The 24,476-nt window shown below is 47.0% G+C and overlaps 1 protein-coding gene across 1 annotated transcript; it reads right to left on the bottom strand.

The window, feature by feature from the left end:
* Nucleotides 1-1,512: 1,512 nt before the first annotated feature.
* On the bottom strand, nucleotides 1,513-9,036 carry CUNH19orf53 (chromosome unknown C19orf53 homolog). Its single transcript, XM_089652630.1, has 3 exons — nucleotides 8,878-9,036; nucleotides 4,386-4,441; nucleotides 1,513-1,787 (listed from the first exon to the last, which is right to left on the bottom strand). The coding sequence occupies exons 1-3, from the start codon at nucleotides 8,954-8,956 to the stop codon at nucleotides 1,638-1,640; spliced, it is 285 nt and encodes a 94-aa protein (XP_089508756.1). The 5' UTR covers nucleotides 8,957-9,036; the 3' UTR covers nucleotides 1,513-1,637.
* Between the last annotated feature and the right edge of the window lie 15,440 nt (nucleotides 9,037-24,476).

The following is a 24,476-nucleotide window of genomic DNA, read 5'->3' as shown; positions in this document are numbered from 1 at the left end:
CGGCCGTGTACCTCGGACACGGCCGATGACAGATCTGAGTATCGGCTCCTTTGCCGGTACCATGTGACCTACTGTGACCAATCACAGCAGGTCACATGACAGTTGTATACAATGGATGGCTTCATTCATGCCATCCATTGTATACTACTGCCTAGCTGTGAATGGTCACAGCTAATCACATGCACATGTCATGTGATTAGCTGTGGCCAAATCACAGCTAAGCACAAAAAAAACCCCCCTGAAAAAAACAAAAAAAAAAACCCCTGAATGAATCGATGTCATTCAGGTAAATGCTTGCTTATAGCAAAGTATTTCTTTGCTATAAGCAAACTGTGTAAAAAAAAACAACAAAAAAACTGATCACTTCCCCAAAGTAGTACAATGTTACTATGGTAACATTGTACTACTTTGGTCATAGTGAAATATGAAAAAAAAAAATCTTAAAAAAAAGAAAAAAAATTTAATAAAAAATAATAAACATATATATAATTTTTTTTTTTCATACTGTCACCAGTCAGTGTCCCTGATCACCGCCATACCAGTTATATGATGACGCTGTACTGCACTGGTGACAATATGTATAAAAAAAAATTGTGAAACTAATTTTTTACATTTTCTGAAAAATGACAAAAAAAAATACAACTTCAAAAAACTTGCCATGCCTCTTATGAAGTACGTCGGACTGTCTACTTTGCAAAAAGGGGTCATTTGGGGGATATCTGTACTGTCCTGACATTCTTGGACCTCAAGAAATTAGATTGGCCGTCAGTACTTCAGGATTGATCAATATTCAGATATATCCCATAGTTTGTGAACTCTATAACTTTCCTACAAACTAAATAATACATCCTAATTTGGGTTATTTTCACCAAAGACATGTAGCAGAATACATCTCGGCCTAAATTTATAAAGAACAATTATTTGCAAACTTTTATAACAGAAACAAAGAAAAACTTTTTTTTTTCAATTTTTTTTTTTTTGTTAATTTAGCAAAAAATAAAACCCCCAGTGGTGATTAAATACCACCAAAAGAAAGCTCTAGTTGTGTGAAGAAAATGATAAAATTTTAGTTTGGGTTTGGTGTTGTATGACCACGCAATTGTCATTCAAATTGTGAGAGCGCTGAAACCTGAAAACTGGCCTGGGCAGGAAGGTGTAAAATTGCCCGGTATTGGGTTAAATATCACATGCCTGAACCACTAATTTAAGGCATGCGTTTATTTACTTTAGAGAATTGACTAACAATTTTTATCATGCAGTATTTACCAAGCGATTTTGCTTTTTGCAAAACATACCACATAAAAGAAGGGATAGTGAACCGACATTGTCGTTATCCTGTGCAATATTTGCGAAAAATGTGTCATGTGACCCCAATATGCTTTTGTGAATTGGGCCTTAAATGTCATCCAATTAGGGTTTCCATCTGCTTTAAATCAGAATGATGGCTGCAGGATGGCACATACACTCCAGACAAACCATTTACCTTTTTAGTCGGTCAGCAGAAAGGCATGATTGAGAATATAAAAAGAATTTTATTAAAATATTTATTATTAAACAACCAGCATATGTACAAGAAAACAGAGGTGAACAGCATCCCACTGTGCCCACTGCAGTCATCTCTCCACGGATTTTCCTGTTCATGTCTTGCTGGTGCCAGCAGGGGCGCTCTTCTCTTTCTTGCCTGTCTGTGCTGGTGCTTTCAGCAAGGCAAGCTTTTTAGGCATGTTGGCGCTGGCTTTCATGGTGACGTCATGCTCGATCTTATTCCGGATCTGGACTTCCAGATTCTGAGGAAAGTGCCAAATAAAAGAGTTATTCCGAAGAAAAAAAAAGCTTTAGAATTAAGAAAAATGTTGGATTAAGGATTTTGGCACTCACCGTAAAATCCTTTTCTTTTAATCCATTGAGGGACACAGGAATTCATATACGGTTACACTGCTGCCAGCAGGAGGATTGGACACTGGCAAACAGAAACACTGTGAGCCAGCCCAGCATAATCCCTCTTCTACCCAGCATGCCTCAGTTTTGTACCAAGTAGTACCAAGAGCATGAGTAAAGTGGCTGTAAACCCTTCCATATTTCAAATACTTATATAGCGCCATCAATTTACGCAGCACTTTACATATATATTGTACATTCACATCAGTCCCTAACCCTCAAGGGGCGTACAATCTAAGGTCCCTAACTCACATTCATACATACACATACTAGGGACGATTTAGACAGGAGCCAATTCACCTACCAGCATGTCTTTGGAGGTGGGAGGAAAATGGAGTACCCAGAGGAAACCCACAAAAGCACAGGGAGAACATGCAAACTCCAAGCAGGTGGTGCTGTGCCATGGACCCTAGTGCTGCCAGGCAGAAGTGCTAACCATTCAGCCACTGTGCTGCCTTGTTCTTGCATTTAGTTATCCTTTAGGCCCCATTCAAATATTGTATTTTTTCAAAGCCCGATTCTGCGTGTTTTATTGGGCCAGTCCATTGTACCTGTCTCTCTGCAGTCTTCTCTTCTCTACATCTGTTCAAAGTCCAGAATTTATAAAGCTTATCTAAGAGTTCAGAAAAAAGGGGCGGAGAGCTGAAATTACACTGCAGAGCTCAGTGAGGAGAGCTCTGAAAGCTGATTGGAGGGAAGAGACACACACAAAGGTTTCACTATACTTTCCCAGTACACCTTACACTTTCAGACTTACTTCGGAAATCTTGAGTCAGCTAGAACACAACAGGAGTGTGTAGTCCCAAAAATATTTCCACAAACAAAGGTTAGTAAAACTGGTTAGACTTTTCCCAGCAGAGTGAGAGAAAATATATCCATCCTCCAAGGAAACTAGAAAGAACTAGGGCATGCTGGATAGAGGGGTTATTCTGGGTTTGACCAAAATTTTTCCATTTGCCAGTGTCTACTCCTCCTGTAGGTGGCAGTATAACGGAGGTATCTAAATTCCTGTGTCCCTGAAAAGGACAAGAAAAAAAAAAATGGTACTGAAAGGAAACCTGTAGAAAGAATGATGGTGATGCTGTTCTCCAACACTGCCTTCTCCAGCACAGTGTACACATTCAAGGGTCACTTGCAGTCAGCCTGAACTGGTTCAGCTTCACAGTGTTGGAATCAGCATGTAGCTCAGGAATTATTATTATTATACAGTATTTATAAAGCGCCAATAGTTCGCTCAGCGCTGTACATTACAAAGGGGGACAGAACATGTGACAGAACAATACCAATACAATGCAAAACATGAGGGGATCGAGGGCCCTGCTCTTTGGAGCTTACAATCTAGGAGGGAGGGGATGGTGGCACAGGAGGAGATAGCTGTGGGGGATGGAGGGGTAGGAAGAGTGGAGGAGGTCGGCAATTAGCAGGGGGTGGGGTAGGCTTCCCTGAAGAGATGGGTTTTCAGGGTGCGCCTAAAGGAGAGGAGAGTAGGTGATAATCTGATGGGTTGGGGCAGGGAGTTCCAGAGGATGGGTCACACCCTGGAGAAGTCCTGGAGGGTGTGAATTATGGGGAGATTTACTCAGAATCTGGTTCAGCTATACATCGTAGCCTACGAGTTCAGCGTGTTCAATTAAGCTTTGGTAATAAAACCTGGAAGCTGATTGGTTTCTATGCAGAGTTGCACCAGATTTTGCACTCTCCAGTTTTAGTAAATAACCCCCAATGTGTCAAGAGAGAACCAACTTCCATATTCAGAAGGTCACTTTGCCTATTCATGTTCTCCTTATAGTCCACTTCACGTGGTACGAACACTAACCCTTCCTTGCCATCCGTCCACCTGCCATACCCCTTGGAAATACCCAAGATTGTTTGGGCAGGGTGGATCATGTGACCTTCTCCCTTTCCTCCTACTATGCAGTGCAAAAAGAGTACACACCAATTGCCAGGCCCAAGCGGAGTCCCACAGCGGTGGCGAGGTTCATGATCAGGAACAGAAGTCGCTGCCTGAAACACTGCTACAATTATCGCTAGTGAATAGGAGGAAATGGAGCAAATCACCGCTGGTAGGACCAGTAAGAAACGACTCCATTGAACATGAGCCGAATTTTAGAAAATTCTGTTGTTGGCAAGATGTTTCCGACAATGGAATCGTCCATCTGATGTGGGCCTTATAGAGAGAGGGCCACACAGGCCGAGGGCCACGCAGGCCGAGGGCCACGCAGGCCGAGGGCCACGCAGGCCGAGGGCCACGCAGGCTCAGAACAAGGAGAGATATTTGGATACCATTAACTGACACAGAAACGGTCCTTCAAATGCGATCACTGAAAACTTTACATAGGAACAAAATGTCTCAGAAAGAAAGAAAATGATCGTCTCAATCTCTGTGTATGATGGATATGAAAGACAAGATATATGATGAAAGAGATGATTTCCAAGGGCTCACTCACCTTCTTGAGCTTTTGCTGGTGGATCACCCGAGACTTCTTAGGTGCAATCAGTCGGGCTGAAAAAAAAAGAAACCAAAAAAGGACATTGGGTGTTTGGAGAGTATATGCCATAGGGTGACAGTCTGACAACAGTCCACAATACAACCACCGCATACTCCTTCTTACACCAGTGTTGACAAGCGGGTCAGTTTTTCCGTCCAACCAGCAAAAAAAAACAAAACAAAACAAAAGAAAAACAAAAACTGATATACAATACAGTCAAAAAACAAATTCATATACGGGCTACTTACGTCAGTCATTCCTGCACCAGAGCTAAGGACCCTCCACCTGCCCTCCGGTGAAAGTGCTGGCCCAATCACAAAACACCGCACTGGCACATGGGAGGAAGGGGAGTGCCTCACATGCTCCCCCTTACCAGGAAGTACCAGTTTGCCAATGTTTATTTATTTTTTTTATACTAGTAATGGCGGCGAACAGCGACTTATAGCGGGACTGTGATATTGCGGCAGACAGTCTGACACTGTCACTTTGTGGGAACCAGTGATACTCATACACTGATCAATGCTAAAAATATACACTGTATAGGTAAAGGTCCTTGCTCTACCTCAGAAGTGGTGCGTGCGCACAAAACGCGTCAGCAGGTGCCATGTGGAGGCCCGGCGCGCACCTATAATTTTAAGAGGGTCAGTGGGTCACTTTCACTTGCCACCTGATTATATGTTTTACTTGGTTTTTTGAAGTAAATTGAAGTAATATACTACACTATGAGTATCTCTCTGTGTTCTCTGTGAGGGGTCTTTCCCAATTTCACAGCCACAGAGTGATTTCAATCCCAGCCCTGGTTCCATTGAAGAGGAATATCCTATCCTGGGAGATTCCTGACCTGCAGGATTTCGTTTTCCCACAAGAGGGCGTTATCGTCATCCATTTCAGCACATATCCATTTTCTGACCAGAGGGAGAGAGGGGAATCTCCAGGATTTCTTACACACATGCGTACTTTAAATGCACTTCTGGTTAGTTTGCATTCTTTCCATTGGCACTGGGAATTAATGAGCACCTTTTCAGGACTATTATTGTGTTGATTTGCATGATTTGATCATTTTACAGCGCTGCATTTTTTTTATGTATATATAAAAATATACACTGTTACTGTATTAATGACACTTCGCTGGGAAGGGTGATCAAAGGGTTAACTGTGTGCCTAACCAGTATTTTGTGTACACAGTGTGCTGTTTTTACTAGGCAATCTGCTAGATTTTATTCTCTGCTTTGCAGGGAGAGAAAATCTAGCAGATCGCTGCTGACAGGACACAGCTCTGCCTTGTGTCCTGTCACTCTCTACTCCGATCAACGGGTACCGGCGCTCATCCACTGGCCGGCACCTGCTAATTGGCTTCAGCTGTGACAAATACACACACACACACATTGCTGTAACATGGCGGTGCCATTAAGAATTATATACACGTGATGTTGCACAGGACAGCCACCCTGTAGAAGTATATCTGCTATAGGGCGGTTCATATGTATACGTGTTGGGAACACGCACAAGATCACGAGTGTTCACGACTCATTTCAAGACGTGCTGCTCTTTAGCTGAGAGGTGCTATTCATTCTTAACACTCGTGATTTTGTGCGTGTTCCCAACACGTATACACGTGAACCAAGCCTTATTCACTCCATGACCGCCTTATAGCAGATATACTTCTACAGGGCGGCGGTCCTGTGTACATAATTCTTAATGGCACCGCCATGTTACAGCAATATACGATTTTGTGCTTTCCACTTGAATGAATGGGTTGCTGTACAAGCGATGCACGGGACCGAGCACCAATAGTAGTGTGAACCAAATCTAAGTGCTTAACTCCTTCCTGCCCAGCCTCCCCTTACTAGGGTCTGTAGCCCTCGGGGGTGGAAAGGATTGTCTTTCACAGCGGTCACATGATCGAGAGCCAGTCCCACCAACTCCCCATCATTAGTATGGACTGAGCGGCGTCTGACAGCTCGATCACTGTGCTGGGAGCACAGAAAGCTTGGCCGCCCATGGCCACATATATACAGCAAGCCCTTCTCTATCGCCACACATATGTTACATGGGCAGCAAGAGGATAGGCCACCTACCAACTTTCATAGTATCGACCCTCAAAGCTTCATATACTAGGGTTCATTTTTAAGGATCACCATACATTTTACAATCTGACTGTACAGCCAACTTCCACCAAATCTATGTAATATCCACCCAATCCATCTGTATCCAATCAGGCGGGTTCCTGCACTGCACAGTTGTTGCTAGATCCATTGGTACACTCAGATTGTAACATGTGTGGCGAGGATACCAGCAGCCTAGACAGGTCTGTCACCCGATATTATACAGATATTTATATCTACCAATCCTTTACTAAAGAACCTGCACATGGGGGCTTCCGGATCACCCGGGGGGCCCCACAAACAAATTATACACGTAGGGGACTCCCAGAGCACCCAGGGGCCCTTCAAACACATGATGTGCACAGAGGATTTCAGAGCACCCAGGGGCCCCACCAACACATGATGCGCACAGAGGATTTCAGAGGACCCAGGGGCCCCACCAACACATGATGCGCACAGAGGATTTCAGAGCACCCAGGGGCCCCAACACATGATGCGCACAGAGGATTTCTGAGGACCCAGGGGCCCCAACACATGATGCGCACAGAGGATTTCAGAGGACCCAGGGGCCCCACCAACACATGATGCGCACAGAGGATTTCAGAGGACCCCACCAACACATGATGCGCACCGAGGATTTCAGAGCACCCAGGGGCCCCTCCAACACATGATGCGCACAGAGGATTTCAGAGCACCCAGGAGCCCCACCAACACATGATGCGCACAGAGGATTTCAGAGCACCCAGGGGCCCCACCAACACATGATGCACACAGAGGATCTCACAACACCCAGGGGCCCCACCAACACATGATGCGCACAGAGGATCTCACAACACCCAGGGGCCCCACCAACACATGATGCGCACAGAGGATCTCACAACACCCAGGGGCCCCACCAACACATGATGCGCACAGAGGATCTCACAACACCCAGGGGCCCCACCAACACATGATGCGCACAGAGGATCTCACAACACCCAGGGGCCCCACCAACACATGATGCACACAGAGGATCTCACAACACCCAGGGGCCCCACCAACACATGATGTGCACAGAGGATTTCAGAGCACCCAGGGGCCCCACCAACACATGATGTGCACAGAGGATTTCAGAGCACCCAAGGGCCCCATCAATAAATTATATGCAGAGAGGATCTCAGAGCACCCAGGGGCCCCACCAATACATGATGTGCACAGAGGATCTCACAACACCCAGGGGCCCCACCAACACATGATGCGCACAGAGGATCTCACAACACCCAGGGGCCCTACCAACACATGATGCACACAGAGGATCTCACAACACCCAGGGGCCCCACCAACACATGATGTGCACAGAGGATTTCAGAGCACCCAGGGGCCCCACCAACACATGATGTGCACAGAGGATTTCAGAGCACCCAAGGGCCCCATCAATAAATTATATGCAGAGAGGATCTCAGAGCACCCAGGGGCCCCACCAATACATGATGTGCACAGAGGATCTCACAGCCCCCAGGGGCCCCACCCACAAATGATGTGCAGAGAAAATCCGAGAGCACCCAGAGGTCCCACCAATAAATTATGTGCACAGAAGATCCGAGAGCACCCAGGGGCCCCACCAATAAATTATGTGCACAGAAGATCCAAGAGCACCCAGGGGCCCCACCAATAAATTATGTGCACAGAAGATCCAAGAGCACCCAGGGGCCCCACCAATAAATTAGGTGCACAGAAGATCCAAGAGCACCCATGGGCCCCACCAATAAATTAGGTGCACAGAAGATCCAAGAGCACCCAGGGGCCCCAACAATAAATTAAGTGCACAGAGGATCTCACAACACCCAGGGGCCCCACCAACACATGATGTATACAGAGGATCCCAGGGGCCCCACCAACACATTTGTCCAGAGGATCCCACAGCACCCAGGGGCCCCACCAACACATTTGTCCAGAGGATCCCACAGCACCCAGGGGCCCCACCAACACATTTGTCCAGAGGATCCCACAGCACCCAGGGGCCCCACCAACACATTTGTCCAGAGGATCCCACAGCACCCAGGGGCCCCACCAACACATTTGTCCAGAGGATCCCACAGCACCCAGGGGCCCCACCAACACATTTGTCCAGAGGATCCTACAGCACCCAGGGGCCCCACCAACACATTTGTACAGAGGATCCCACAGCACCCAGGGGCCCCACCAACACATTTGTACAGAGGATCCCATAGCACCTAGGGGCCCCACCAACACATTTGTACAGAGGATCCTATAACACCTAGGGGCCCCACCGAATGTTTACAGCACGTGCATATCCCAGCATGCTCTGGGCACACTCCTTGCCGCCCCTCCCATTGTGGTCTCACCTCCTTTCCTCATCACTGAAGGCTTGCTGGTGTTCTTTTTCTTAGGCTTTGCCTTCAGCTTCAACGACCCCTGCGCCATGACTGCAAGCGATCTACGACCCAGAAGACGTGCAAACCTTGCGGGCGGACCGGAAGCACGTGTCCGCAGAGGGCCGCCATGTTGGTCGGGGCAGAGCGGAAGTAGGTCTCAGCTTTCCCTGTCCGCTGTCACTCAGCTTGCCCGAACTACGGTCGCACCGCGCCATCTTGTGTCCATATTGGTGTACTGCCGATTGTATATTTTTTTTTACCAAGCGCTTACTTGCCAATGAAAACCTTTTTTTTTATAAAAAGTATTTTTTGTTTAAGTACAAGGGCTGGTTGACACCATAAAAGCTGCGTGCGAGCACCATATTTGTGCATTGCCATGCAGCGCGTTTGTGACGGTCTGCTGAACGCGCAAACAGTACAGCAGGAACGGGTTAAAGATCGCGCTGCAGCAAATGGCGCGGTACTGTGCTACTGTGCAGCTTGATGGCTCTGAATGCACCCACACTTGCAAGATGCCTAGGGTGCCATTTAAAATGAATGGCCCCTCCATGTGTCTGCAGATGGAATTGCATTCCTGTGGATTTTCCCACACTGACAGGTGTGAACCGGTCTCAATGGAATAGAAAATAATGGCCAAGGATTTTCTGACCATAATTCTTTTGTGGGTCACAGAAGTGCACTTACTTTTGCCCCCCTGTGGCCCAGAGTCAGCTTATAGCGGGATAAAGCTTGCTGTCAGCTGATGTCACAGGCTTTGTGGCTCTGGAAGGATCCCGACCGTATTGTCGGGATCCACCCAGCTGCCTGATTGAAAGCCAGCTGCTCCCGCCCCCTCTCCTCCCCCTCTGCCCCAGTGATCCCGGGCCAGAATTCAATAAGTGTGGTGTAAAGTGAGCGTCACCGAGGAGGGTGATGCGTAAAAGGCTGGTAAAGCCACATTATCAGCTCAGAAATACTACAGATACAAGTGGGTGATAAGTTAGAATTTGGCCCACTGAGCTCCCCTCCCCCCCTCAAAAAATATACATTCATTTCTTTCACAGCCACAAAGGATGTATAGTAACATTGTGTGCACCAAATGCCTTTGCAAACCCTGATATTACCTTGTAAAGTAGCAGTGACATCATCCCTGTGTTGTACATGGCCTGTAGAGAGAGCAGAGCTGCAGGAGGGATTTATCAGGTCCACTTACTACAGTTTGCCAACTACAGAAGGGGAGGAGACAAGACCAGTCTGCCTACAAAAGGGAGGGAGAATGTCACCAGCACACCGAGGATCACCAATACGGGTCCAAAGGTTTTAATGAACGATCACATAGTTACAGCAAGGCAACGTTTCGGAGTCTCGCAGGCCCCCTTCATCAGGCCTGTGATGAACGATCACATAGTTACAGCAAGGCAACACTTTCGGAGTCTCACAGGACCCCTTCATCAGGTCTTTGATGAACGATCACATAGTTACAGCAAGGCAACGTTTCGGAGTCTCGCAGGACCCCTTCATCAGGCCTTTGATGAACGATCACATAGTTACAGCAAGTCAATGTTTCGGAGTCTCGCAGGACCCCTTCATCAGGCCTGTGACGAACGATCACATAGTTACAGCAAGGCAACGTTTCAGAGTCTCGCAGGACCCCTTCATCAGGCATGTGACGAACGATCACATAGTTACAGCAAGGCAACGTTTCGGAGTCTCGCAGGACCCCTTCATCAGGTCAGTGACAAACGATCACATAGTTACAGTAAGGCAATGTTTCGGAGTCTCGCAGGACCCCTTCATCAGGTCAGTGACAAACGATCACATAGTTACAGTAAGGCAATGTTTCGGAGTCTCGCAGGACCCCTTCATCAGGCATGTGATGAACGATCACATAGTTACAGTAAGAAAACATTTTGGAGTCTCCCAGGACCTCTTCATCAGACATGTGACGAACGATCACATAGTTACAGTAAGGCAATGTTTCAGAGTCTCCCAGGACCCCTTCATCAGGTCTGTGACGAATGATCACATAGTTACAGTAAGGCAATGTTTCGGAGTCTCGCAGGACCCCTTCATCGGGCATGTGACGAGCGATCACATAGTTACAGCAAGGCAACGTTTCAGAGTCTCGCAGGACCTCTTCATCAGGCATGTGATGAACGATCACATAGTTACAGCAAGGCAACGTTTTGGAGTCTCGCAGGACCCCTTAATCAGGCATGTGACGAACGATCACATAGTTACAGTAAGGCAACGTTTTGGAGTCTCCCAGGACCCCTTCATCAGGCATATGATAAACGATCACATAGTTTACAGCAAGGCAACGTTTTGGAGTCTCGCAGGACCCCTTCATCAGGCATTTGATGAACAATCACATAGTTACAGCAAGGCAATGCTTCGGAGTCTCGCAGGACCCCTTCATTGGGAATGTGACGAACGATCACATAGTTACAGCAAGGCCACATTTCGGAGTCTTGCAGGACCCCTTCATCAGGCATGTGATGAATGATCACATGGTTACAGCAAGGCAACACTTTCGGAGTCTCGTGGGACCCCTTAATCAGGCCTGTGACGAACTATCACATAGTTACAGCAAGGCAACGTTTTGGAGTCTCGCAGGACCCCTTCATCAGGCATGTGATAAACGATCACATAGTTTACAGCAAGGCAACACTTTCGGAGTCTCGCAGGACCCTTTCGTCAGGTCAGTAACAAACGATCACATAATTACAGCAAGGCAATGTTTCGGAGTCTCGCAGGACCCCTTCATCAGTCATGTGACGAACGAACACATAGTTACAGCAAGGCAATGTTTCGGAGTCTCGCAGGACCCCTTCATCAGGCCTGTGACGAACGATCACATAGTTACAGCAAGGCAATGTTTTGGAGTCTCGCAGGACCCCTTCATCAGGCCTGTGACAAACAATCACATAGTTACAGCAAGGCTATGTTTCGGAGTCTCGCAGGACCTCTTCATCAGGCCTGTGACGAACGATCACATAGTTACAGCAAGGCACCGTTCGCAGTGTCGCAGGACCCCTTAATCAGGCATGTGACGAATGATCACATAGTTACAGCAAGGCAATGTTTCGGAGTCTCGCAGGACCCCTTCATCAGGCCTGTGACGAACGATCACATAGCTACAGCAAGGCTACGTTTCGGAGTCTCGCTGGACCCCTTCATCAGACCTGTGCTGAACGATCACATAGTTTACAGCAAGGCAACGTTTCGGAGTCTCGCAGGAACCCTTCATCAGGCATGTGATGAACGATCACATACTTTACAGCAAGGCAACGTTTCGGAGTCTCCCAGGATCCCTTCATCAGGCATGTGATGAGCAATCACATAGTTACAGCAAGGCAACGTTTTGGAGTCTCGCAGGACCTCTTCATCGGGCATGTGACGAACGATCACATAGTTACAGTAAGGCAATGTTTCAGAGTCTCGCAGGACCCTTTCATCGAGCATGTGACGAGCGATCACATAGTTACAGCAAGGCAATGTTTCAGAGTCTCGCAGGACCCCTTCATCAGGCATGTGACGAACGATCACATAGTTACAGTAAGGCAACGTTTCGGAGTCTCGCAGGAACCCTTCATCAGGCATGTGACGAACGATCACATAGTTACAGCAAGGCAACGTTTCGGAGTCTCGCAGGACCCCTAAATCAGGCCTGTGACGAACGATCACATAGCTACAGCAAGGCAACGTTTCGAAGTCTCGCAGGACCCCTTCATCAGGCATGTGATAAACGATCACATAGTTTACAGCAAGGCAACACTTTCGGAGTCTCGCAGGACCCTTTCGTCAGGTCAGTAACAAACGACCACATAATTACAGCAAGGCAATGTTTCGGAGTCTCGCAGGACTCCTTCATCAGGCATGTGACGAACGAACACATAGTTACAGCAAGGCAATGTTTCGGAGTCTCGCAGGACCCCTTCATCAGGCCTGTGACGAACGATCACATAGTTACAGCAAGGCAATGTTTCGGAGTCTCGCAGGACCCCTTCATCAGGCCTGTGACGAACGATCACATAGTTACAGTAAGAAAACGTTTTGGAGTCTCGCAGGACCCCTTCATCAGGCATGTGATAAACAATCACATAGTTACAGCAAGGCTACATTTTGGAGTCTCGCAGGACCTCTTCATCAGGCCTGTGACGAACGATCACATAGTTACAGCAAGGCACCGTTTCGCAGTGTCGCAGGACCCCTTAATCAGGCATGTGACGAATGATCACATAGTTACAGCAAGGCAATGTTTCGGAGTCTCGCAGGACCCCTTCATCAGGCATGTGACGAACGATCACATAGTTACAGTAAGGCAATGCTTCGGAGTCTCGCAGGACCCCTTCATCAGGCATGTAATGAATGATCACATGGTTACAGCAAGGCAACACTTTCGGAGTCTCAAAGGACCCCTTCATCAGGCATGTGATGAATGATCACATGGTTACAGCAAGGCAACACTTTCGGAGTCTCGTGGGACCCCTTCATCAGGCCTGTGACGAACTATCACATAGTTACAGTAAGGCAACGTTTCGGAGTCTCGCAGGACCCCTTCATCAGGCATGTGACGAACGATCACATAGTTACAGCAAGGCAACGTTTCGGAGTCTCGCAGGACCCCTTCATCAGACCTGTGATGAACGATCACATAGTTTACAGCAAGGCAATGTTTCGGAGTCTCGCAGGATCCCTTCATCAGGCCTGTGACGAACGATCACATAGTTACAGCAAGGCAATGTTTCGGAGTCTCGCAGGATCCCTTCATTGGGCATGTGATGAACGATCGCATAGTTACAGCAAGGCAATGCTTCGGAGTCTCGCAGGATCCCTTCATCAGGCATGTGATGAACGATCACATAGTTACAGCAAGGCAACGTTTCGGAGTCTCGCAGGACCCCTTCATCAGACCTGTGATGAATGATCACATAGTTTACAGCAAGGCAATGTTTCGGAGTCTTGCAGGATCCCTTCATCAGGCCTGTGACGAACGATCACACAGTTACAGCAAGGCCACATTTCGGAGTCTTGCAGGACCCCTTCATCAGGCATGTGATGAATGATCACATAGTTACAGCAAGGCAACGTTTCAGAGCCTCGCAGGACCCCTTCATCAGGCATGTGACGAACGATCACATAGCTACAGTAAGGCAACGTTTTGGAGTCTCGCAGGACCCCTTCATCAGGCATGTGACGAACGATCACATAGCAACAGCAAGGCAACGTTTTGGAGTCTCGCAGGACCCCTTCATCAGGCATGTGACGATCACATAGTTACAGCAAGGCAATGTTTCAGAGTCTTGCAGGACCCCTTCATCAGGCATTTGATAAACAATTACATAGTTACAGCAAGGCAATGCTTCAGAGTCTCACAGGACCCCTTCATCGGGCCTGTGACGAACGATCACATAGTTACAGCAAGGCCACATTTCGGAGTCTTGCAGGACCCCTTCATCAGGCATGTGATGAATGATCACATAGTTACAGCAAGGCAACGTTTCAGAGCCTCGCAGGACCCCTTCATCAGGCATGTGACGAACGATCACATAGCTACAGTAAGGCAACGTTTTGGAGTCTCGCAGGACCCCTTCATCAGGCATGTGACGAACGATCACATAGCAACAGCAAGGCAACGTTTTGGAGTCTCGCAGGACCCCTTCATCAGGCATGTGACGAACGATCACATAGTTACAGCAAGGCAACATTTCGGAGTCTCACAGGACCCCTTCATCAGGCATGCGACAAACGATCACATAGTTACAGCAAGGCAATGTTTCGGAGTCTCGCAGGACCCTTTCGTCAGGTCAGTAACAAACGATCACATAGCTACAGCAAGGCAACGTTTCGGAGTCTCTCAGGACCCCTTCATCAGGCCTGTGACGAACGATCACATAGTTACAGCAAGGCAATGTTTCGGAGTCTCGCAGGACCCCTTCGTCAGGTCTGTGACGAACGATCACATAGTTACAGCAAGGCGATGTTTCGGAGTCTCGCAGGACCCCTTCATCAGGCATGTGATGAGTGATCACAAAGCTACAGCAAGGCAACTTGCCTACATAAGGACAAACGGCAGCAGTTACTAGTCTGTATGATGAAATATTCCTTACAGAGACAATGTACAGGAGCCGTTACACTGATTTGTCCTGTCTCACCTATATGAAGTTTTTTCTGTATCGAACTGTTACAGGTTGCTATTTTTGTTAGTATGCCTAAATCTAGTGGTGGTTTAGGGCCATTACAGTTTGTTTACTTAGTTATTTAACCACTTGCCCTCCACAGGTTTCCCCCCTTCCTGACCAGGTCATTGTTTTGCGATACGGCGCTGCGTTACTTTAACTGACAGTTGCGCGGTCATGCAACGCTGTTCATAAATAAAATGTATGTTTTTTTTTACCACAAATTGAGCTTTATTTCGGTGGTATTTGATCACCTGTGTGGTTTTTATTTTTTGTGCTATAAACAAATAAAAGACCGACAATTTTGAGAAAAAAACTATATTTTTTACTTTTAGCTATAAAACATCCAGTAAAACATTTAAAAAAAATCAAATTTCGTCATAAATTTCGGCCAAAATGTATTCTGCTCCATGTCTTTGCTAAAAAAAAATCCCCAAAATTGTAAATGAATTGGTTTATGTGAAAGTTATAGCATCTATAAATGGCAGTATATATACTGGAATGTTTTTGTTTTTTTTTGTAATACTAGTAATGGCGGTGATCAGCGACTTATAGCGCGACTGCGGCAGGCATTCTGACACTGGAGGGAACTGACTTTCACTGACATCCCCAGTGACACCAACACAGTGATCAATGCTAATAAAAAGCACTGACGCTATACTAATGGCACTGGGCAGGAAGGGGTTAACAAGGGGGCGCAATCAAAGGGTTTACTGTGTGCTGTTTTACTATTATTACTATTATTATTATACAGTATTTATAAAGTGCCAACAGTTCGCTCAGCGCTGTACATTACAATGGGAGACAGAATATGCGACAGTACAGTAATGATACAATGCGATACACGAGGGGTTACAGGGCCCTGCTCCTTGGAGCTTACAATCTAGGAGGGAGGGGATGGTGGTACAGGAGGAAATAGCTGTGGGGGATGGAGTGGTAGGAAGAGTGGAGGAGATCTGCAATTAGGTGAGGGTGGGGTAGGCTTCCCTGAAGAGATGGGTTTTCAGGGTACACCTAAAGGAGAGGAGAGTAGGTGATAGTCTGATGGATTGGGGTAGGGAGTTCCAGAGGATGGGTGACACCCTGGAGAAGTCCTGGAGGGTGTGAATTATGGGGAGATTTACTCAGAATGGGGTCCAGCTATACATCGTAGCCTACGAGTTTAGCGTGTTCAATTAAGCTTTGGCAATAAAACCTGGAAGCGGATTGGTTTCTATGCAGAGTTGCACCAGATTTTGCACTCTCCAGTTTTAGTAAATAACCCCCAATGTGTCAAGAGAGAACCAACTACCATATTCAGAAGGTCTCTTTGCCTATTCATGTTCTCCTTATAGTCCACTTCTTGTGGTACGAACACTAACCCTTCCTTGCCATCCGTCCACCTGCCATACCCCTTGGAAATACCCAAGATTGTTTGGGCAGGGTGGATCATGTGACCTTCTCCCTTTCCTCCTACTATGCAGTGCAAAAAGAGTACACACCAATTGCCAGGCCCAAGTGGAGTCCCACAGCAGTGGCGAGGTTCATGATCAGGAACAGAAGTCGCTGCCTGAAACACTGCTACAATTATCGCTAGTGAATAGGAGGAAATGGAGCAACTAGAGAGAAGGAGGTCTTGTGAGGAGCGGAGTGTGCGTTCTGGACGGTACTTGGATATTAGGTCAGTGATGTAGTTCGGGGCAGTATGATGGACGGCTTTGTACGTCAGTGTTAGGATTTTGAATTTGATCCGTTGGGCAATCGGAAGCCAGAGGAGGGATTGGCAGAGGGGGGTGGCCGAGGTGGAGCGGTTGGAAAGGTGAATGAGTCTGGCTGCCGTATTCTATATACTAGCGGAGCATACTGCTGTGTAATTCTCTGCTGTGCACAGAGATACACAGCAGCATGTTACTTCTGGCAGGAGAGAGACCTGTGTTGTTTACACACAAGGCTCTCCCCTGTCAGTGTTACTTGGCGATCGCCGGGTAGCGGTGAGGTATCTCCGGCCAGAACCCAGTGATTGACAGATATATATATATATATATATATATATATATATATATATGTGATTGTACACAGTCCTGCCGCCCTGTAGCAGTATTTCTGCTATAGGGTGGTGGACAAGTGGTTAATACCTCCCTCTGTCTTCCCCTCCTGTTTAGTGCCAGTTCGTTTGGTCCTAGCTAAACCCAAACCCTCCCTATTTCTATCATGTTTCCTCATGCTATGCCCAAGCTCATTCACAATTATATCAGCTGGCTCCAACCTGTGACATCACAGTAGGGTTGGAATTTGTTCAGCACGGGCCCGTGAAAGTCTGCCTATTGTTCTTGCTGACTGCATGCTTCTTGCAATATCATGACTTTTGAATAGCCACTCTCTGCTGCTCTTCTTCCTGGACTCCCTCTTCCACCAGTTCAATGGGGGACCCCCTTAGATCCTCTTGGATTTGTGTATCTACCTGTATGTGTTGCCCATTACCCTGAAGTCATTGTTAGCATACAAGCCCTGATGAAGGGGTGAGCCCCTCTGAAATGTGTTGGCTTTCTACCTTTACATGGTGTCCTATGAAACACCCTCACTGGACTTACTCAGTTTTTGGGCCATCCTCATTCTTACAATATTCTGCAGACTTGTTTGGGACTCCCTGGGATACCCCTGTTAAGGGAAAGCTGTCTCCAGACAGTAAAAACATTAGACTACCTGTCCTTGTCCATTCAAGAGCCTCTACACCATACATTTCATTCTGAACATCTCCCTGAATGGGCAAGGTGACAGGATTTCTTTATCCACTTCAATACCGGGCACTTATATCCCCTTCCTGCCCAGGCCAATTTTCAGCTTTCAGCGCTGTCACACTTTGAATGACAATTGCGCGGTCATGCAACACTGTACCCATATGAAATTTTTATATATTTTTTTCACACAAATAATGCTTTCCTTTGGTGGTATTTAACCACTTGCTATAGCCAAATGACAGCTACAGTGCGGTTATCCAGTTCTGGGAGGGCGTCCTCCCAGAACGCGCCCTCCTGCACGCCCCCAGCGGCGTGCGCCTTGCGGTCTCCATGATCGCCGTGTCCTATGGACACAGCTGATCACGTGATGAGGTAAGGCCAATCACAGAGGCCTTTTACCACATGATCAGCTGTGTCCAATGACACAGCAGATCATGGAGTAAATACAATTGCCGGTTATCAGCAGCACTTTCCTTGCATGAGGAAAGTACTGCTGTTAAACGGCAGTTGTCACAGAGAAGATCGGCACTGATGATCAGTGCCCCGATGACCAGTGCCCTGAAGTGCCACCCACCAGTGCCCAACAGCACCTCCCACCAGTGCCACCCATCAGTGGTAATTAACCCCTTCCCTACCGGGCACTTATACCCCCTTCCTGCCCAGGCCATCAGTGCCCTCCAGCAGTGCCACCCATCAGTGCTGCCCAGCAGTTGTGCCCATCAGTACTGCCAGTCAGTGCCATCAGTCAGTGCTGAAAATCAGTGCCAACCATCAGTGACCATCATTGCTGCATATCAGTGCAGCATCATCAGTGCCTCCTCATCAATGCCCACCAGTGCTGCCTCATCAGTGCCACCACATCAGTGCAGCCTATCAGTGCTGCCTATCTATGCCACCACATCAGTGCCCATCAGTGCAGCCCCATTAACGCACATCAGTGAAGGAGACAAATTACCTGTTTGCAAAATTTTATAATAGAAACAAAGAAAAACTTTTTTTCACATTTTTTGCTCGTTTTTTTGTTTATAGTGCAAAGAAAAAAAACATCCAGTAGCTATTAAATACCACCAAAAGAAAGCTCTATTTGTGTGGAGAAAATGATAAAAATTTCATATGGGTAAAGTTTTGCATGACCGCGCAATTGTCATTCAAAGTGCAACAGCGCTGACACCTGAAAATTGGCCTGAGCAGGAAGGGGGTATAAGTGCCCGGTAGGGAAGGGGTTAATCACCACTGGGGTTTTTTTAAATGTTTTTGCACTATAAACGAAAAAAGAGAAAACATTTTGAAAAAAAAAAGTTTTCTTTGTTTGTATTTTAAAATTTTGCAAACAGGTTATTTTTCTCCTTCACTGATGTGCGTTGCTGAGGCTGCACTGATGGGCACTGATAGGAAGCACTGATGGGCACTGATGAGGCGGCACTTATGGGCACTGATAGGCAGAACTGATGGGCACTGATGAGGCGGTACTGATGGGCACTGATAGGCTGCACTGATGAGGCGACACTGATGAGGCAGCATTGACTGACCGCACTGACTGGCGGCACTGATGGGCAATGATGGGTTGCACTGATGAGGTGGCACAGGTGGGCATTGATGAGGAGTCACTGATGATGCTGCACTGATATGTGGCATGGATGGGCACTGATAGGTGGTAATGATGGGCATTGATGGGTACTGATAGGTAGCACTGGCGGCACTGACTGGCAGCACTGACTGGCAGCACTGACTGATGGCACTGACTGGCGGCACTGACAGGCACAGATTGGCAGTACTGTTGGACACTGATGGGCAGCACTGTTGTTGGGCACTGATGGAGCTTCACTGATAATCATGTCTCCTTTGACAGTTGCCGGTACTTTCCTCACACAGTGACAGCGGCAAGTGTATTTACATGTTGGTCAGCTGTGATTGGACACAGCTGATCACATGGTAAAAGGCCGCTGTGATTGTCCTTTTACCAAATCATGCGATCAGCTGGATCCAAAGGACAAAGCGACCACAGACAGAGCCGGTTGTGCACCGCTGGAGGCATGCGGGGGGGGGCGAGATGTCATGTGACGCCCTCCCAGAACTGGACGACCGCGCTGTAGCCGTCATTCAACTGTAGCACGACAGTAAAGTGGTTAAGCACAGAATTAGGTAATGGACAAACCCTTGCTGCACCCACAGACCACGGCAAATGTATCGATGAGTAAAAATGAATATGTAAAGCCACTTTCTGTTTCACCACAATGGAGCACTCACTCCCGCAGGAGCCCCCAGAATTAAAGGTCCCGAGGGTCTTTTCCCGTAGTTGCCCGGCATCCAAGCACACAATGAACAGTCTAGCAGTAAACTTTTCTGATGCTTTATTCCAGAACTTGAACTTGGATAGGGGCAGGATAACTGTGGGACACTCCCAGGGACAGATTGACCATTTGGAAACTCGGGCAGTGCCCGAGGGCCCGGGGTCAGTAGGGGGCCCCATGAGATGCCCCTGGTACCTTTTTCATAGGCTTTTTTGAGTTTGGGCAAGAACACAGGCGCCCCATGATCCCCTATTGCCCGGGGGCCCCATGAGTTGTCAGTCCGCCCCTGGACACTCCCGTCATAGGAAGCAGCAACTTGAGGACACTAAACTTCCTTCTAAAGACCCGAGTCCTGGCACAAGCAAATGGTGATGTTCTGTATTCTCAGCATAGTGTTGAGTGGGGAGCCATCTATTGGGAATTCACTGTCATTGCAGTCTATTGAAATCCTGAAACAGGAAACAGGAAACATCACTCACATCCTCAGTCCACTTCCTGTTCAGCTGATGAAAGAACACCAGTGAAGGCCTCCCTCCTTGCTTTGATACGCATACACCTGTAAGTTCTTTCATTGTGTTTCTCAAAGTCCAATACATAGCTAGATCGCATTTAAATTTATTCAATGTGATTTGTAGGTAGCTGTCTGCAAGAAACTGTGCTTCATGTAACTGGGCCATAATGGACAAAAATGGAAGTACCCAGATCTTTTTTTTTTTTTACACGGGGTAGGCAGGATAGGTAGGAAGGCAGAAGGAACATTTTTAAGCAAAGTTAGCTTTAGGTGGGAATACCACTTTAATCATCTGCCAAACTGTAAGGGCTCATGTACACTGCAACTCCTAAACTGACATTCAGCTGTTCTGCATTTTTTTCAGCAGCCCCTGAACTCCCCCTAATGTTCTATGTTTCCATGTACACATCTTCGTTTACAGTTGTTTACAGGCAGTTGAGTTTACAGTCTTTTTTTGAACGCGCCAAACTTGTGTTCAGGAGTAGATTTCCAAACGTGTGTAAACGCGGTTAACTGCGTTTATAAGCGTTTGCGTTTAGAAGCGGTTTTTACCTGTTCCATATCCGGATGCTGTCTGGAGCCTTTTTTCATCATCAGAAATGCATGCAAAGCGTTTTTCATGGAATCAAATGGACCCGGTACACCAGCGCAGTCAGTTGCAGGTTTCTTGTGAAGGAAAAAATGGCAGAACGTGCCGCATTATGCTCATGATGGGATCCATAGTGAATACAACCAGAAAAGACAGGTCATCTCAACACATACTGCTCTCTCTGCTTCTGCTCTCTCTATTCCTCTCAAAATGTCTGAAATAGTTCATTTGTTTCAGTGCATTCTGGGCAATTTGGAAGGTCTCCTGAGGTTATCTTTTAAAAACGCTTCTAAACACAAACGCACATAAACGCGGCTAAACGTGCATAATTGCAGTATGCAAACTGACTTTTTTAACCTACGTTTTCCAGCAGTCCGTTTTCATCGTTCAGAAGAATTTTCCAAACGCCCCGTGTACATGAGCCCTAAATGAAAATAAGGCCAGGTTCACACCTATGCAGTTTGCGTTTAATCTCTTTCTGCAGTGCACTTTGAGTTTTTGCATATGCGATTTTGATGCGTTTTGCGGGTTTTTAAATTTTGTTTATTTTTTGTTGTTAGGCAGATTTAAAACTCAAAACTCATCAGAAACACAGCACATGCTTTTCTGCAGCCTTTCCATTAAAGTCTATAGATCCAAAAAAGCCGCTGACCCTTTCCAAAAAACACACCGGGTGAAAATGTGGAGATGTGAACGTGCCCCATAGACAATCATGTCAAATGGACTGTAGTGCGTTTCTACAAAACGCTGCAGAAAACGCTTAGGTGTGAACCCGGGGTAATCGTGATTTAAAAAAAAATGGCATGATCTGTAAGGAAGCGACATTAGCCTGGATAATGTGATGTCCAGTGCACATAGGACATCCATCATTGGGAACTGCCTTCAACTCCTATGAACAGTAGTGCAGGTGGGTGTACATCCTCCCCATGACTTTATAAAAGTTGCACTTTAACGCCAACTATTTCCATGATTACTTCATATGCCCAACCAAGGCACCACCTGCCTGGAGTTTGCATGTTCTCCCTGTGCCTGCGTGGGTTTTCTCCGAGTACTCTGGTTTCCTCCCACACTCCAAAGACATGCTGGTAGGTGAATTGGCTCCTGTCTAAATTGTCCCTAGTATGTGTATGTATGAATGTAAGTTAGGGACCTTAGATTGTACGCCCTGTCTTGGAAATTCGCTTTAACGAATTTCTCCTTACCGTGAGTACTCGCAGTTGGATGCGCAGAAATCCCCCATAAAGCTGTGCGAATCTCGCTTACCACGACTGCAGCCAAACTACACGATTCCTGCCCATCCAACTACTTTTAGCTTCTGTTGAAATGTGGGGGAATTGGAGCTCCGTTACCCTAGAATGATCAAACGACACTCTAAGGCTAGTGTTGCAATTCACATAAGGGCTGGTTTCAGACTCAGCTCTCTGTTTTATTAAAAATACACACATGCCCCCCACATGAATAAAGTCAATCCCCTCCCACCGAACAATGCAATGGGGAGTGCCTATACACAGGATGTACATTCCAATTGGAGCATAGCCTTTCCTATTATCTATCACTGGTCCTCCCCCATGAGTCTTCTGAGGTCAGCAGACTTCCTCCCCTTCCCCCCCATGAGCCATCTGAGGTCATATTTCCTGTCCTACTAGCTTCTATTGGTATGTAAATTATCTGTACAAGCATTCCCTAAAAATATCAGTCTGTACCTGGATGGGCCCAATACGATCTTTATTAAAACACATCCATCCAAGATACAGTTTCAAGTTGGTAATGGGTTGTAAGATATGCATAAGCCTACACGTGGAGTTCACACCGCTTGGCGCCTTGCGTTATGAAGCCCATGTGGTACTATGCTGCTGATATGTGGATACAGGCCCACGGTCTACTGCCAGCGACATTCGCATCGAATGCCGTGGTGGTATACACGCCGGTCTATAAGCGCAGATCTGCCATCTCATCCATTACCAAGCTGAGTACTGTAATACATACATTGTACATGCGCATGGCCCAATTGCAGCCTTCAGAGCTTTAATTAAGCCACACGAGAGACATATGAATAACACTCATATATGACACATTTAAAGTTCGACCAACAATACAAAATTTCCATGACATTCCCTCCTGTTTTATCATATTCTCCTCGTGTCCCTTCTTGATCTTCTTCAGCTTGATGGGTGTAGTCTCAAACCTCAAAGAGTTCCTGTAGTTGTCCCTGAGAATAAAGCTCCACGGGGTACCTGAAACAACAAGACCCGACGCAGACTCGACGCAAACAGGCTTGATTGAAGCAATGATCCTCAAGAGCGTTGGAACCTTCACTGCAGGAAGGCTCTTGCAAAAACCACAAACAGACTTGTGGTATGAATAAGGCTTGTGATCCCACGGTGGTCTGGGGAGATCCAGCAATAGATTCTCAAATTGCCCCTGCAGACGGGGCCACACAAGGCTGGTCTCGACCCAGACAGTTTTCCAAATCGCAGAAACAAACCATGATGAGGCTTGAAGCTTGCTTGAAGGTCTTGGAGAATGTGGTCTTCAGGGAGATAAATTAGAGGGAAGCCAGGATGTAATCTGTAGAGAAGGTGGTTGGTTGGTGAGGTCTTCCTCCGATCAGTGGTTGGAGTGGGATCCCAGGAGCGGGCATGGAGATGTGGTCGTCTGCCCGAGCTTGGCTTACACGGTCGATGAGGCAACAGGAACATCTCACCGCGGCATATAAAAGGCAGATGAAAAAGAGAAGCATCAGGACATACACTCCCACTTCCTTCAACCAAGATCCGATGGAGAACAGGAAATCTCCCAATCCTCCCAAACCCTTGAACGGATTCCAACCCTCACTAGCTATAGCTCTAGCTTTTCCCTGTAGTTCACTAACTTTGTCCATATGGGCCTGGACCTTGTCATCGGTGTCTTCTATCCAAGTACAACAATCCTCTCCGATGAACTCACAGAACCCCCCTTTGGCGGCTAAAAGATAATCAAGGGCCATCTTCTCCTGAAGCACTAAAATTCCCATCTGCCGTTGTTCTTGGGCAATTTCTCTGACAGCCTCTACGGTCTCGTTAAACATACTATCCACGATGACAGAAAAATTGTTCAGGCGCTTCATAAGTTCTATTCCCCATCCTGTCCATGAGGGGAACCAAGCCCATGCCTGGTCGCCCTCAGAGAACAGCTCTCTGCGAACTCTCCCTGCCATCCTTACCTTCTTGTGGACCATCAACTCTTCATGATCCATCACTACATAGGATGCTGGGACTAGCTTTATGAGGGCACACGAACCTTTCGCGTTCTGGGGAAATG

Source organism: Staurois parvus, unplaced genomic scaffold (assembly GCF_062004578.1).
Source record: "Staurois parvus isolate SC_StPar_1 unplaced genomic scaffold, SC_StPar_1.0 ptg000689l, whole genome shotgun sequence".
NCBI lineage: Eukaryota > Metazoa > Chordata > Amphibia > Anura > Ranidae > Staurois > Staurois parvus.
The sequence above is the reverse complement of the archived record's forward strand: the minus strand, read 5'-3'. Positions and strand labels throughout refer to the sequence as shown.